General features: G+C 37.4%; 2 protein-coding genes across 2 annotated transcripts in view; one reads left to right on the top strand and one right to left on the bottom strand.

The window, feature by feature from the left end:
* The window catches only part of arhgap36 (Rho GTPase activating protein 36), a 31101-nt gene extending 23853 nt beyond the window's left edge, over nt 1–7248 (top strand). The window contains exons 5-12 of the mRNA XM_016516540.1: nt 814–915; nt 1257–1407; nt 1566–1714; nt 2544–2720; nt 3541–3629; nt 4543–4742; nt 5791–6107; nt 6757–7248. Of these exons, the coding sequence (XP_016372026.1) occupies nt 814–915; nt 1257–1407; nt 1566–1714; nt 2544–2720; nt 3541–3629; nt 4543–4742; nt 5791–6107; nt 6757–6858 (1287 nt within the window). The 3' untranslated portion in view covers nt 6859–7248. The remainder of the gene's footprint in view (nt 1–813; nt 916–1256; nt 1408–1565; nt 1715–2543; nt 2721–3540; nt 3630–4542; nt 4743–5790; nt 6108–6756) is intronic.
* A 2951-nt stretch (nt 7249–10199) lies between these two features.
* Nucleotides 10200–15599, bottom strand: part of usp12b (ubiquitin specific peptidase 12b) — an 18717-nt gene continuing 13317 nt past the window's right edge. Inside the window, exon 9 of the mRNA XM_016516561.1 lies at nt 10200–13075. Coding sequence (XP_016372047.1) covers nt 12974–13075 — 102 coding nt within the window. The 3' untranslated portion in view covers nt 10200–12973. The remainder of the gene's footprint in view (nt 13076–15599) is intronic.

Below are 15599 nucleotides of genomic sequence, written 5' to 3'. Positions count from 1 at the left end.
TAAGGGTACTTCGAGAATTTGACCTACATGGACTTTGGTGGAAGATTCGGAAAGTCAGGAAATGAGTTTTTAACAAAATTTCGGAACTGCAAGTATGTAAAAAATGAACACTAGACAGGGAGAATTGTTGTGTTATCTGAGAAAAGCTGGGAAAAATAATATCAGTGTAGATGTCATTGACAACTGAAATCCCTGCTCTCTGCCAAATATTAAATGCTTGATCGGGAATACAGGATTACCAATGGCTTCATTCTAGTTTAATTGTAATTCTGCCTCTGGGTTGGCTGCTGTGATTCAAATTTAAGTTCAAGAGTTTAAAAGGCATTCTCAATTTAGTTCTGCGTGGTGCACAACCCTGGTTTGAAGACCATAACGTTCATCAAAGTGATATGTTTATGAACTGTATGAGTGTAACAATGTCATGAGCAGCAATAAACTACATTTTGGCATTTTATAATACTAATGTGGATATTTTGGTGAAAGTAACTCAAAAGTAACTCAAAAGTAGTGTAACGCATTACAATTCAGAGACAGTAATATTGTAACGTAACTAATTACTTTCAAAAGACAGTAACTAGTAATATATAATGTATTACATTTTGGAAGTAACTTGCCCAACTCTGTACATAATACTGTAAACCCAAATACTTTTTGCGAATTTTGTTCTTTCCCTGAAATATCAGTAAACTAATTAGAATACATCCTCAGGCTAATAACACATAACACCCGGGTTCAGGTTGCAAACAGAAGGTCACCCAAATGAGACACCACTCAAAAAACACTGAAATAGATACGAAATCAGGACAATGAAATATGAACCCAGCAGTTGTTTACTATCTCTCTGTCTCTCTCTCGCTAGGGTTAAAAACTTTGGGGATTTTCCGCGTAGGCAGCTCCAAAAAAAGAGTCCGTCAAGTAAGTTTGTCAGTTCCAGCTGCTCTCTAGAGCCAGTTTACGCCACTGCATTATACACATCTTTTCTGTTTCATGTGTGGCATGCGCCCCCTGTCTTTCACATTGATTCTAGAAACACACTGCTGACAGTATAACATCTCCAGTACAGTGAATGTTTTAGATACTGATCATAGCGCGTACAGTGTCTTGTTTTCATAGCTGACTTCAGATTTACTGTGATTTGTATGTGTATATTATACTGTGTTTGTACAGGAACAGGATACATGAGATACTTGAGTCTTGTGTACAGTGCCAGTTTGTTTGATGATGTTTCATCCTGCTGTGTCCTTGTGTGTTTTCAGCTGCGCAAGGACTTTGACATGGGGATAGATGTCGTGTTAGACGAAGAGCACAGCGTTCATGACGTGGCTGCATTACTGAAGGAGTTTCTGAGGGACATGCCTGACCCCCTGTTACCACGAGAACTCTACCGGGCCTTCCTGCACGCTAACCGTACGAGCTTACAATCATTATTACACAGTAACCTTATTACACAGGAATCAGGATACTCAATTAAACGGTGTAATATCCAACACACTTCTCATTATTGTATCAGCTGTTATCAAATACAGTATGCTTACCTTACAAGATGTTTTGTGTTTGTCTGACAGAGTTGAGGGGGGCAGATCAGTTGACATACCTGCAGCAGTTGTTGTACCTGTTGCCGCCCTGTAATTGTGACACCCTGCTGAGGCTCTTGACGCTTCTTCATACAGTACAGGAGAATGCAAACAGCTCTACTGGGCCCAACCAGCAGGAGGTATGGTCTGGGTTCGCAAATTTAGTCCCCTCCAAATTACTGGGATTTTTATCTCATACAGATGAGTGGTTGAGCAAGAGTTATCCGTATGTGTTATAATGAGTGGTGATATCAGAGCTAGATATAATTTTTAACTTTTTTTTTTTTATTAAAGTATGTTCATTTTTTTTCTGCATCTTGTAATCAGTGAATTCCAATGGTCTCTTTTGCACACAGCTCCCTGAAAGCAAACTGACCAGGTTCCCAATTAAATTACAAATGATAATATATATATACTTATTGTGTATGTTGGTTCTTACTGTTCTAAATGCTTTGTTGTGTCAGCATGTTTGTATGCAAGGAATCTTCGTGTGAAAAAACAAAACAAAACAAATATTTTCCAGAAAAACCTAGCAAACACCATAGATGTTTGAACAAACAGATTCTGCAGTAGTTTACAGATTTGCACTAGGTTTTTGCCTATTTGTGACAGCAAAACCTTTGGCAGGGCATTGATAAACTGGACACTGCCCTTAAAAGTTTGGTTTATTCAACTTATATCTTTGAGGTGGAAGTTGGATCTGAAGCAAATGCACCACTGCTCTTTATATGCATCTACTGACATATAAAAAAAAAGAAAAGAAAAAAGAAAACAGGAAAAAAAAGAAGAAAAAAAAGGCCTAGGCCCTTGTGTAAACCAACAAGCCATTGTCGTGTACCTGACAGTGCTAGATTTAATAACGGCGATACTAAACAAAATATATGACAGCCCCACGACAAAAGACTGTCAATCAGTTGTTTAAAATCAAATCAGAATTCTGACCTGTTTTTAAATTGGTGTTGTGATTAGATCTCAGGTAATAAGATGACGGCAGCAAACCTGGCAGTGATCTTTGGGCCCAATCTCCTGCAGAAAGAGAGAGGATCAGAGAGAGAGCTCAGTCCTCAAGCTCTGGGCATAGAAGACAGCACTGTCATCATCTCCGTCACCCTGATGCTCATCCAGAACAACCAACATCTCTTCACGGTGAGAGCTGCGGAATGATAGACACTAGAGAGTGTATACTATTAAATGAATAGGTCATTTAAAAATGAAAATATGAAAAATCATATTCCAAACACTTAAAGGGGTCATATGATGCGATTTCAATTTTTCCTTTCTCTTTGGAGTGTTACAAGCTCTTGGTGCATAAAGAAGATCTGTAAAGTTGCAAAGACTAAAGTCTCGCGTTTCAGAAAGGCGGGGCATAGAGGAGAAACAATAATGTACAGTATTTGGAAAATAATGTGTTTTTTGAACCTTAAACCGCATAAACATTTCATTACACCAAATACACAAAATAATGTTATTTTTTAGCAGCATCATATGACCCCTTTAAGACTTTTTCTTCTGTGGAGCAAAGGAGAAATGTTGAAACTTCTTTCCCTGCTCTTTTCCATGCAATGGAAACTGAAGCTTTTACATTTCAAAAGGCCACCAGCACTTCAGAATTTCTTCTTTTGTGTTCCATGGAAGAAAGTCATATGTGTAAATGGTGAAAGAATTTTCATTTTTGGGTGAACGACTTAAACTACTTCAGTCTGTGTGCATTGAATTTATTTAATTCACGAGTTTCACAATTTGAGTTGAATTACTGAAATAAATGAACTTTTCCACGACATTCTAATTTATTGAGATGCACCTGTATATTATTTGGGGGGGTACATACATATAACATATGATACATATATTATAACTTTGTATGCACAGAGATTGTAAGATGACTTTGTTGAATTCTTATTATCAAGTATTCATATACTAATAGCATGAGCATTAGTTGAGTGAGTGTTTTTTGTTTCATATGCAGGTGTCTGCTGAGCTGCAGCAGGAGGTGCTCATGAGCCTCATTCAGACGGACCCTGATGTCATCGACTATCTGCTGCGCAGGAAACTCAGGTCAGCTTTTCATTGAAAAGTGTGACACTCAGGATCCAGGGATTAAAAAACCTGTTCATTTTTACAAAGGTGGGGTTTTTTTTCCCTTTAATGGTAACTTTTAAAGAAGGACAAGCTTGTTACGTAATTGACATCGGTGCGCATTATTTTTGTTTAACTGGAATTCCTGGTGGAAAAAACATATTACCCATGATTCTTCAAATCTTCATCAGTTGGACAAGCAAATCACTTCAAAAGAGCTTCTTAGCACCTACCCACTCCCATGAAGCACTGCACAATTACTTATTAAGTAGTTGAATACTGTTTCCGGGTCCAAGCCTCCACTGTCTCAACAGAATACTATCTCAACAGCCTTTTATGTGCACAGTTCATTTATAGCACAGCTTTAAACTAAGCTTTTAGTTTTAAATAGTCATTGCATACACTACAATCTCAGGATCACAGCTTCCCAGATACCAATATTTTTATGATTCGTAAAAGATTAATCACTGTCTGGCCAACTGACATTTTGTTTTGGAGATAAAGGTTGGGATCCTGATTTTGAGGCAGTATCACAGCAGACCATGAGCATATATTATCACTGTTGTTTCTTTTGAGATCTGATATATATACCGGTATATATATATCAGTCAAGACGGCTAAAAAAGTGGGCAGGCACAGCTGCAGTCCATAATGCAATTTAATCTGAAGAATTTTCGATACAATTGCATTCTTTATCTTTCTCTATTCAAAGGACAGACCCCTGAAACCCAGACACTTTAAAAAGGGTAATGTTTACATGGTTAATGGGTTAGTTACCCTAAATGAAAGGCTGCCATTTTAACCTCATGTTTAATGTGCCTGATTACAGAGGTGAAACCACAATAATTGCTGCTGTCCAAACACTAATATACACATCTCTTCATTGTGACAGCAGTAGTAGTAGCCTGACAATGGAGACGGACTCCGGTGGAAGGAGGGACACACAGGCATCTCTGGACTCTGTGGGTCAGTCCAGTGACGACCTTTCATCCCTGGGGCCACTGTGTCCTCTTTACCCAGAGACATCTGCGATTGGAAGTCTGAGCAGTGAGGTCTTCCTCAATGTGCTTCATCTTAACACCAACAGGAAACGTGAGTAGTACAACGTTCTTCACAATGACGCAGTAGTTAGACTAGTAATAATATCTACTACCTCCTTAAAAGATAAAAAAAGTTATAAATGTTATGTAATTTTGAAATTACAATCTCCTCTACAATTCAAAAGTTTGATGTCGATATGTTTTATGCTCACTGAGGCTGCATTTCTTTGATGGAAAATACTGCAATAACAGTGATACTGTGAAATATTACAATTTAAATGAGCTGTTTTTATTTTAATATATTTAACATTTAATTTATTCCTGTGAATTTTCAGCATCCATTACTCCAGTCTTCAGTGTCACATGATCCTTCAGAAATCATTTTCATGCTGATTTTAACATTGCCGATGTTGAAAAACAGCTGTGTTGCTTAATATTTTAAGGAACTTTTTTTCAGGATTCTTTGAATAGAAAGTTAAAAAGAACACAACCGGGTTCGATCCCACCTTTTGCCGAACTTTTTTTTCTCCCTTTTTTTGTAGGCTATTAGACTGCTTCTAGAAATGCCAGTGCTCACTCTGAACAGTTTTATTCTTATTGGAGAGGGAGGAAAAGGCTGCATTTCTTTGATGGAAAATACTGCAATAACAGTGATACTGTGAAATATTACAATTTAAATGAGCTGTTTTTATTTTAATATATTTAACATTTAATTTATTCCTGTGAATTTTCAGCATCCATTACTCCAGTCTTCAGTGTCACATGATCCTTCAGAAATCATTTTCATGCTGATTTTAACATTGCCGATGTTGAAAAACAGCTGTGTTGCTTAATATTTTAAGGAACTTTTTTTCAGGATTCTTTGAATAGAAAGTTAAAAAGAACACAATTTCTTTGAAATAGAAATCTTTTGTAACATTATAAATGTCTTTACTGACACTTTTAATTATCAGTTGAATGCATACTAATAAAAGTATTAATTTCTTAAAATCTTACCAAAATTTTGAACGGTAGTGTAATTTTCTATGTGTAAATAAGCGAAACCTTATTATATGTATATTCTGTATGTGTGTGTGTGTGTGTGTGGTTGTCTACAAAAGGTTCCTCTGAGGTCCCACCCAAGTCCATTGGTAAAATGAGGCAGTTTCATTCCCACCACAACCTGTTGAGTCTGTCCCAGTCCTCCTCTAATGCCCAGGGTGAAGAGAGAGAGCTCCAGAAGCAAAGGCAAGGCAGTTCAAGGCACACGTGCTCAGAGGAGCGCCTTCATTTCAGTCTGGGACGGCAGGACAGCGGTTCTCAACCACAAAGTCCGAGAGAGAAAGGCATCTGGGTACGACAGAACTCCAACGCCTCATCCACGACGTCAGACGACAGCAAACCACCAAGCAACTTCTGGGACTTTTTCACTGGCAAGGTGTCAGGCTCAGAGACTATAGTTTGACCCCTAAGTGAACAGATGTAATGTGGGGGTTGAGTGTGGACCCGTAAAAGTATAGAGAGAGATCTGCCAGTAGATACACACACAGAAATAATGTATCTGTGGACGCTATACTGTTTATATAATATAATCTTAAATAATCCCACTCCTCTAGAACAAGACGGGTTTTCAGAATACATTAGATTATCAAAAGAATCATTATAAACCTGTCAGAATAGTGTATTTAATCAAGAAACAGACCTCTGACTATAGAATGTAAATATAGCACAGGCTGTTATAAACCTCTCTATATAGAAAGCAGCTTTTATATTCATGAATCCTCAACATGCACTCAGTGGGCACTTAAAATTTCAAAACAGTCTACATTTCAAAGGCTGAAATCTCTTATTATATTTGTTTACATTAACATTGAAGCTTTCTGAAGTTCCCCTTCTGGCTATTAGTTTTATCATTTTTCTGATGTATTGGCAGCTGAAAGGCTTGTTCTTTACCATTACAGAAACTTTTACATATAGTAATATCTTTTTTAAATAAAGTGTATATAGTACATTTTGGTAGCTCTGAGTTCTTTTTATCTGAACTAAATGAATTTGTACCGTTAAATGTTGTACATGTTGCTTTTCAGATACCTGTTGTCAGAAGAAGCCCTTCGCTGCAAAACTTCTTCAACGACCATTCACAGTCTGAGAAAAATCAGATGAAATGGAAGATGTTTTTGGAAGAATAAGACATTTTTTTGAAAACTTTTAACCATTTGGAGAACATGCTCTGAACGCATGGCATCACTGAACCACAAGGGGGTGATATTTACATAAAACTTGCATATGAATAGATCCTGTATAAATAGGCCAATTTGAAATTACCCGGACTCTGTTGGGTTGGATCAAAAGCAGGGTTTTCTCCAATAAGAATACAACTGTTCAGAGTGAGCACTGGCATTTCTAGAAGCAGTCTAATAGCCTACAAACTAACTAACTAACAAAAAAAACCCCACTGTAATCCCAAATCAACCTACCCAGCTCCATTGCAAGACTGATCAAGAACTCAAGTTCATTTAGATGAAAGGACAAAATATCTATATAGACTGAGTTGGAGCCAGGCCTTCTTTGTGCACAACCTGAAGATCAAGGTAGTTTCTCTACTCCTCATTTACTATTAATCCTTTTATTTGATTTTAATCATTTTTCTCATGGTTTTTTTCTAATCATTTTTAAATAATCTTAGAATTATGTAATCATTTTAAAGGTGCATTCAGTACTACTTCATATAGCATTAGTGGATCACCACGACAGTCTCGGCGTTTTATGTAAATTACACCGATACAAGTGAGTTTTAGAGAGCAGTCTACTACGGTGGCCGAGAAGTGCAGAGCAAATCACAATTCTGAAAACAAGATGTCTGGTCCAGTCAGCGGTGAGTAATCCCAAACCAATGGCGCTGTCTCAAACTGTACCTACCTCTTCCGGTTTGTCTGATTTGTCATTTTGTTTTCTGACTTGTAAATTTGTTTTCGGATTTGTCTTGTGTTTTCTGACTTGTTATTTTGTTTTCGAATTTGTCATTGTGTTTTCTGACTTGTTATAATGTTTTCTGAATTGTTGTTGTGCTTTCTGAATTGTTATTTTGTTTTTTAGACTTGCATTTGCGTTTGTAATTTGTTATTTTGTTTTCAGAATTTTGATTTGCTCTGCACTTCTCGGCCACCGTAGTCTACACATAATTAATTCCCTTACCCGTCCAACAAAAGAGAAGCAATTTGGGCATCCCCCTCAGTCTCATGTAGATTTTTTCCGTCATCAAATCTTTCCACCCTTTGTATGCCGTAACAATGTTGACGCCTTTTTTTTTTTCGTCAGTCTTTCTGTCATGAATTTTCTGTTTCTTCGGCGGTACAGGTACCGATTCTCCCGTTGTCTCCGCTGGTAAAGCAGGATATGTGTTCCGTTGTTAAATTCACCTGCGCATCTCCAACAACACTACGTAGGGTTGCCCAGTCCGCGGTTTTCCCGGAGCTGGGCTACTTTTAAACTCTTGCTGCGGGTTCCCCCTCGGGTAAATGGTTTGGCATATTAAATAAATTATCTTTGACTGAAATGTTTTTTATTCTACCAGTGAAAAAACTGCAGAAGTTGTTAACTTTTGTGAATTAAGGAAGGTCATTTGTAGGGTGCCTTTGAACTGCGTTTATGGTCACTTCATAACAGTGACTGTAAAATATGTATAGATATGGGATTTAGATATGGGAATTTCATATTTTGAGCTTTAATATTTGGGATATGTGACCCTGAACCACAAAACCAGTCTTAAAGGGTTAGTTAAAGCTGTTTAATGGCACTCAGCGGGTGTTGCATGCATCAGTCCAAAAGAAGTTAAATAAAAAGCGCCCATCCATTAAAAAAAGTGTCTCACACGGCTCCGGGGGTGAACAAAAGCCTCCTGTAGCGAATCCATGCGTTTTTTTTGTAAGAAAAATATCCATATTCAAAACGTAATAATCACTTAATCATTTTAATCTAACTCAGACTGGATCCGTCTGAAAGAAGAAAGTCATATACACATAGGATGGCTCTGGGTTGAGTAAAACACAGCCTAATTTTCATTTTTAGGTGAACTAACCCTTTAAGTCGCTGGGGTATATTTGTAGCAATAGCCAAAAATACATTGGGTCAAAATTATAGATTTTTCTTTGATGCCAAAAATCATTAGGATATTAAGTAAAGATCATGTTCCATGAAGATATTTTGTAAATTTCCCACTGTAAATACGAAAAGACAACTTTAAAGGCGATTTTCTCAATATTTAGATTTTTTTTGCACCCTCAGATTCCAGATTTTCAAATAGTTGCATCTCGGCCAAATATTGTCCTATCCTAACAAACCATACATCAATGGAAAGCTTATTTATTCAGCTTTCAGATGATGAATAAATCTCAATTTCGAAAATTTTCAATTTTGTCATTTCGAATCTCAAAATTGACCCTTATGATGGTTTTGTGGTCCAGGGTCACATATGGTCACTGGGCTATTTCGTTATGCATACCTGGCAACCCTGACACTACTCAACTACAGTAACTACCGAGGCGCCAGCCAATGAGCGTGAGGATTTTCTCAGTCTTTTCAAAATAATACTTTCTTTAGGCTATTAAAAACTATTTAGTCCAGTCTTCGTCTCATGCGAGTGTACAGCATTAAAACGACTCTTCACAAAACCACAATATATTTCTTAATGTATAAAACTTTTTAACTTTTTCCCTACCAAACACGGAATTTTCCGGGTTTCTGCGTTTTCTATGCTCTTTATATGCTCGGGGGCGCTATTACACATCTCCTGAATGAGTGCAGAATCTCCCGATTTCAAAAACAGACGAGGAAGATGCAGAAACGAGCGATCTCATATGTAAGCAGATGCATATGAAAAATATTGCAGTCATCAACAATAAACAGCATATAAATGAAAACTGCCAAAGTTAAATGTCGATCCCGGAAGTGGTAAAGGACTGTGAAGCTTTGGGGGTGCTGGTGGAAGCGATCTACTGCATCTTTGCGTTGCATCATCGAACTGAATATGATTCAGATATAGCATTTGATAAAAACGCTCAAAATGTTGCTTTTTATGAAACTGACCTTCACTCGTGTTGATAAAAAAAAATGAATACGTGAAGCTAGAATACATTTTTTAGAGTATTGCATGTTCAGATATTCATACAACAAAATATTCTGGGGGCCAAGAAAGTTTAGTGAAAATGATCAAAAATGCTGGCGGTGGCTGGCAACATTTTTCAAAAACGCTGGCGGCGAGTCAATTTAACACCAAACTTCTGAATGCACCTGGCCATGAACTTATTAGTCTCCAAACAGAATAGTGAAGAATGAACGTTACTAAAAAGACCAGCATTTTATTTATTTTTTACTTTAAGTGTTTGCAAATATTAGTTTTGTGAAAATGTACTTTCATGAAAGTGATTACATGTTGGCACAAGCTATGATCGCTTGAAACCACATGGGTGTTGCCCAGTTTAATAGCATCATAAAGAAGCACAGACCAAATGAACCCCCTGGAGGTGGTTGATGTGTTTTTGTTTGTTTTTTATTTGGGACAGGGTGAGTCCCATCTTTCATCCATGCTGTCCACTCCACTCCAAAACCAGATAATTCACCTGGTTTACAATTTGTACATTGCTTTATCGAAAGTGCACTTTTCTTTTCAAACCCAGTATGGAATAAACATTATTACAATGTTATTGGAAGGGGCAGGATGAAACACAACTAACATTAGCATGACGTAGCATTAGCTTGTGTTTGTCTCATGTTTTGATGTAGTTTATGTCTGTCTGCTAATGCCAAAACTCTCAGGGTGCTGTTAATGTAATCAGTGCATTAACTGTTTCTATGACTAGTAACAAGTCTCAAGATTGCAGCATTAATCTGATAATTCCAACATCATCAACCTTACATTTCTGTTTCACCGCTCTCTCCACATAACATACAACAGACCTGGTGTCCAAATAAAGAACAAATGAACAAATGTATAAAAAATGAGAATGTCAAAGAAAAGTTAATATAACATTTATAATTACACATAAATAAAAGCCCAAATAAAAGAAACATTCCTTCCACCTTAACTACTAGATCACAAGCCAATTTCAAAAATAATATATCCAGTTAACTCAGCTTGGACAAGCCTTAATTCAACTGTGATGATGACACATCTACAAACACTCTTACATAGCATGTGTAAATGTGTAATTTACATGACATGGCACCATATGTCAGTTTATTTCAACATATAGCTCAGTCTACTTAATGCCAGCAGGTAAACTGACCAGCGAGAAGCTTAAACTTCTGTACAAACATTGTGATGTCTTGTTTATAAGACCTTTATACATGCTTTATAACAATGTCAAGAATTGTTATACCACGCATGCATTGATACCAACTAGACTTTACAGGATGAATGGAATAATAATCAGCAGCACTGTTAGTTTTGACCCTTCACAGATTAAAGCGCATTTTTGTCAAACCAACAATCAAATAAAACCAGTGTAGTTTACAAAGGAAACCTGAAATGAAAAAACCAACCACCTTTTAATTTTTATACTATCCATTTTAGTCACAACTATTCGGTTGGGGAAAAAATTAGATGAGGACAACAGGCTAGGCAATTTTGTTTCTGAAAACCTTTCAAGAAAAACCTTAGCAAAACTGGAATATTTTACCGCGGTACCTCACTAGTATGTACTTTTTGCCTTACAAGACTTCAATACCTAATCTTGCTGAGTGCGTTTATTTTTTGCCTATAAATCTAATTGCAGGGTGGTCTAGTCTTGTAAATATTTACTAGCTGCGAGTGAACTGGGAGAAGTGGCTCATCCTTCTGGCTGTGCAACATCCACAAACTAGAACCAATCCTTTCCTGAGTCCCCTTAACCAATCTAACCATCACTGAGCCATTCAGGTTTGAGCAAGTCACAGCTTAAGCCTGGCATTTACAGACAGATCTAAAACTGTACTTCAGCATCGGCTGTACTTCACTTCCCATCTAGGTCTATGCTGAGTTAAAACATTATTAAGTGGGCAGAGGAGACTATAGAGATCTAGAGAAGAGTTGCTGAGATTAAAGAGTAGATGCAGCCAATTCAATCGGCTTAATGAATCAGGAGACTTTATAATGGAGTTATAAAGGTGATACACTACCCTCATATTATGTTTGAATTAACCAACATTTCGACTGTTTAATGGCTAAACTGAATGAGTCCACATTCATTTCAGACAAGCTCACAGTGTTAATGAAACACGACTGGAAATGTGTGCAGCATTTGGTTTCAACAAGACAGGTATTTATGAGCTTTAACTTGTATTCAGAATAATATAAAGCCCTAATTTCTATCTCCATCTGTTACGCTTTACAGTTAGTGCGCACTATATGACACAATCAAGCTGTACACTCACTTGCAGTGCACAAGAACTAGCAGAATGTTTTACATTCGTTGAATACTGAAAGAGCATTCTTAAGCCAAGCCACATCCTGTATACAGGCACTACTCTGGTATCCACAATCCTCTCTACTTAACAGAGCAGAGCACCCATCAATCCACAGGCCCTACATGAAATCACTTGTCAAGTTCTCAACACAAAAAATGCTCATCCCCTTCAAGCTAATTTAAACATGGTCAGGTTTATCCATTCAGGTGGAGCAGCTCTACTATAATTACAACATGAGCTACTGGTTCTGCATACAACACATTTATAACTAGCTGGTTGACACTGATGTAGCATGATGTGCCATGTTTGACACTGCAGATGGACATCTGAGGGTGAAGAACTGTCAAGCGGCTTTCTGGACTGATCATGACATTGTGTCAAAACAAAAATCATGACACACCACCCAGCGATGACGAACGTGATGTGTAGAGAAGTGAACCAGATTATCAAAATGAACCTTATTACTATGTGTGGTGGGGGAAAACAAAGGTTTGTACAATGTCCATTCTCAGGCCATCAAGACATATGTTTAGCTCATTTCACATGTATATATGTGCGTTTTGGTGTGTGCCGAGCAACACAAAGCAGGCGAGTGAGTCGAAGGCGAACCAGATGGCGATTACTTCTGCCTGATGATTACTGTGCTGTGTCCAGGTCACTCTGACATCAACTGCTCCTGCCTGGGGCCCGATTGATGCTCCGGTGCAAAGCTCCACTGATAAGCCTGGATGAAAAGGGACTTGACTGAGAGGGGATGGAGCAGGGGGCCGAGCTGTGTCAACAAAGCCCAAGCCTCCCTATCTGCCTGATCCGGTCTCTTACAAATCACGCCCTCCCATTCTGTCAGTCACTCCTGCTGGCTCAGTCTCTAGACTGGTAGAAGAGTATATACCCTGACTCAGAGTTTTTGGAGATGTCCGATGTCAAACCGAAGAATTCCTCGATCGCTTGGGCGTCTATTTTCTGTGTGGGGGAAAAAAAAAGAGAAAGAGATACATAACTGGATTTAAAGGAAAACGTATTTAATCTGTTGTGATCATTTCTGAAAACAAACCTCATTGGTTCTTGCGTGCTTGTATGACACATAAGAACATGGTTCTCATTTTAAACAAGCACGTTTCAGCTTCAGTTTGTGATATTTGATGTGCACTATGTATGTGCATTGATCAATGTTTATATGTGAATAAAGGCCTAAATTAAATATGTTTGTCATATAAAGTGATCGTGTTTCTTCAGAAGATTTGGATTAAACTGATCAGTTCATATGGATCACAATTACTTTCATTTTATATATACGTTTTAAAGCGTCAAAAGTTTTCAGTGAATGGATTTTCAATGAAGGGACCGAAATCTCAGATTTCATTAAAAAATTATTTCCTCGAGTTCCAAAGATGAGCAAAAAAAGTCTTACAGATTGGAACAACATGAGCAACAGGATATTTCAACCAAAAATGAACATTCTATCATTTAATTACTCTGTCATTCCAAACCTGCATTGTAGACGTTTTGAAAAATGTCTTTCATTTTTATTATTTATTGCATACAACAAAACTCTCTTTTGTGTTTCACAAACGAAGGAAAGGTTTGGATCCCTTCAAATGATGAAGCATGTGATTTCTGTGCAATTAGCAACACCGAACGTAGGGATGTAACGATTACCGGTTTGACGATAAATCGTGATAAAATACCCCACGGTTAGTAATACCGTTTCATATTTTAATTATCACAATAACCGTATTCGATTACCGCGATTTGAACAACTGAGGATAAATAAATACTGTCCAGCACAGGGCTCCGACCAGAGTGCGACCAGATGGACGCATTTTGATTTCATTTTTTCTGCCGGTGCGACTAAATTTTTTGTGCGGTCGCACTGGCGCGAACACCGCATTGTTTAACTCATAAGCGCTGCCATTTCTGTTGTATATGTGAAGCAGCCAGAGACTCACCGCGCCTTCAAAAAAATCCAGCTGAAGTGCGTGGACCAAAAAAGGTTACCCAAAGATGAAGAGCTTGAAAAGAGTCCGCACATTCAAACATTAAAGCATCACAAGCGAGATGAGAACGATACATGCAATTTACTGAATAAAACAAGGCAAACGTTTCGGTCACATGTTATGCAATTAAAACGGATTCTTTCACTAGCACCACCACTCAGAAAACATTCAAAATTAGAGAGACTATCACTTGTTCATCGTCTTTTGTTATTTATCTTATTTCATGCCCATGTGGTCTACAGTATATTGGCAAGACTAATCGTCAATTAAAGACCCGTATCAACGAGCACAGGAGCTCTATTAGAAGGATGGACATTCATTCTCCTGTAGCCAGACATTTTGTGGATGCTGACCATAAACTTAGTGATATGAGATTTACAGGTATTCAGAGATTGATCAGTTCAAGAAGAGGTGGTGATTCTAACAAAAGACTGTTACAATGTGAAGCTAAGTGGATCTATTATATGGACTGTGTATATCCGAAGGGATTAAATGAAGAACTTCAATTGTCTTGTTTTTTATGAACAGTACTTTTGTTAACTCCAACAGACAACCATTGTTCTCTAATTTGATGTAAATTATCCATTGCTCTACATATACACACATTGTGGCCTTTTATTATTATATATTTTTTTCTCTCTGTGTGTGTCCTGATTGATCATGTGATCTCTTTAATTATCATGTGATTCCTTAAATTAAGATGGCTTCTAGTTCTAACACTGTTAGCTTGGCATTGAAAATGGTCAACATGTGACCGAAACGTTTGCCTTGTTTTATTCAGTAAATTGCATATATCGTTCTCATCTCGCTTGTGATGCTTTAATGTTTGAATGTGCGGACTCTTTTCAAGCTCTTCATCTTTGTTGTATATGTGAAACATCAAACGGCAAACGAAACTGAAAGCATAACGAAACCGCGCTACTCGTTTAAACTGCGCAGCGCTTATAGAAGTTTATACTCACCGCGTCAGCAGGAGCGCAGGCTCTCTTTTTTATTTATTTGATTCCTCAGTGTTTGCTAAACATTCTGTAATGTATTAGTCTGTATATAATACAGCATGTGGTGTATGCCATGCCTCGTGTTATTCGTTTTTGTTAATAAACGTTTTGTAAGCTAGTTTGTCATTGTATCTTACTGTTTTATTGTTGTTATGCTTTTTAATTAAGAACAACAATGAATACATCTTTTGTTTTAGTCCTAAAAAGTGAAATATGTATAGATGTATGTAAGCAAATCAGACAATTATCTTTTCTTGTAAAACGTGACACCAAGATCGCGAATTCGAAAGTGGAAAGCACCCGAACCCTGGCTTATAACATTGCAAAATAAGAACTCCCGTTCACAAAATTCAAATCACAAATAATACTGATGAAAAAGAAGGGGTTGAATGTTAACCACTTTCGTTTTCATATAACTATAAACTATGATAAAAGTTCATCAGCATGCATTGATTAATCCCATGTTGTAGCGCAAAAATAAATAAATAAATA

This window comes from Sinocyclocheilus rhinocerous, unplaced genomic scaffold (genome assembly GCF_001515625.1).
Source record: "Sinocyclocheilus rhinocerous isolate Xijiao unplaced genomic scaffold, SAMN03320098_v1.1 scaffold837, whole genome shotgun sequence".
Taxonomy (NCBI): Eukaryota; Metazoa; Chordata; class Actinopteri; order Cypriniformes; family Cyprinidae; genus Sinocyclocheilus; species Sinocyclocheilus rhinocerous.
The sequence above is the reverse complement of the archived record's forward strand: the minus strand, read 5'-3'. Positions and strand labels throughout refer to the sequence as shown.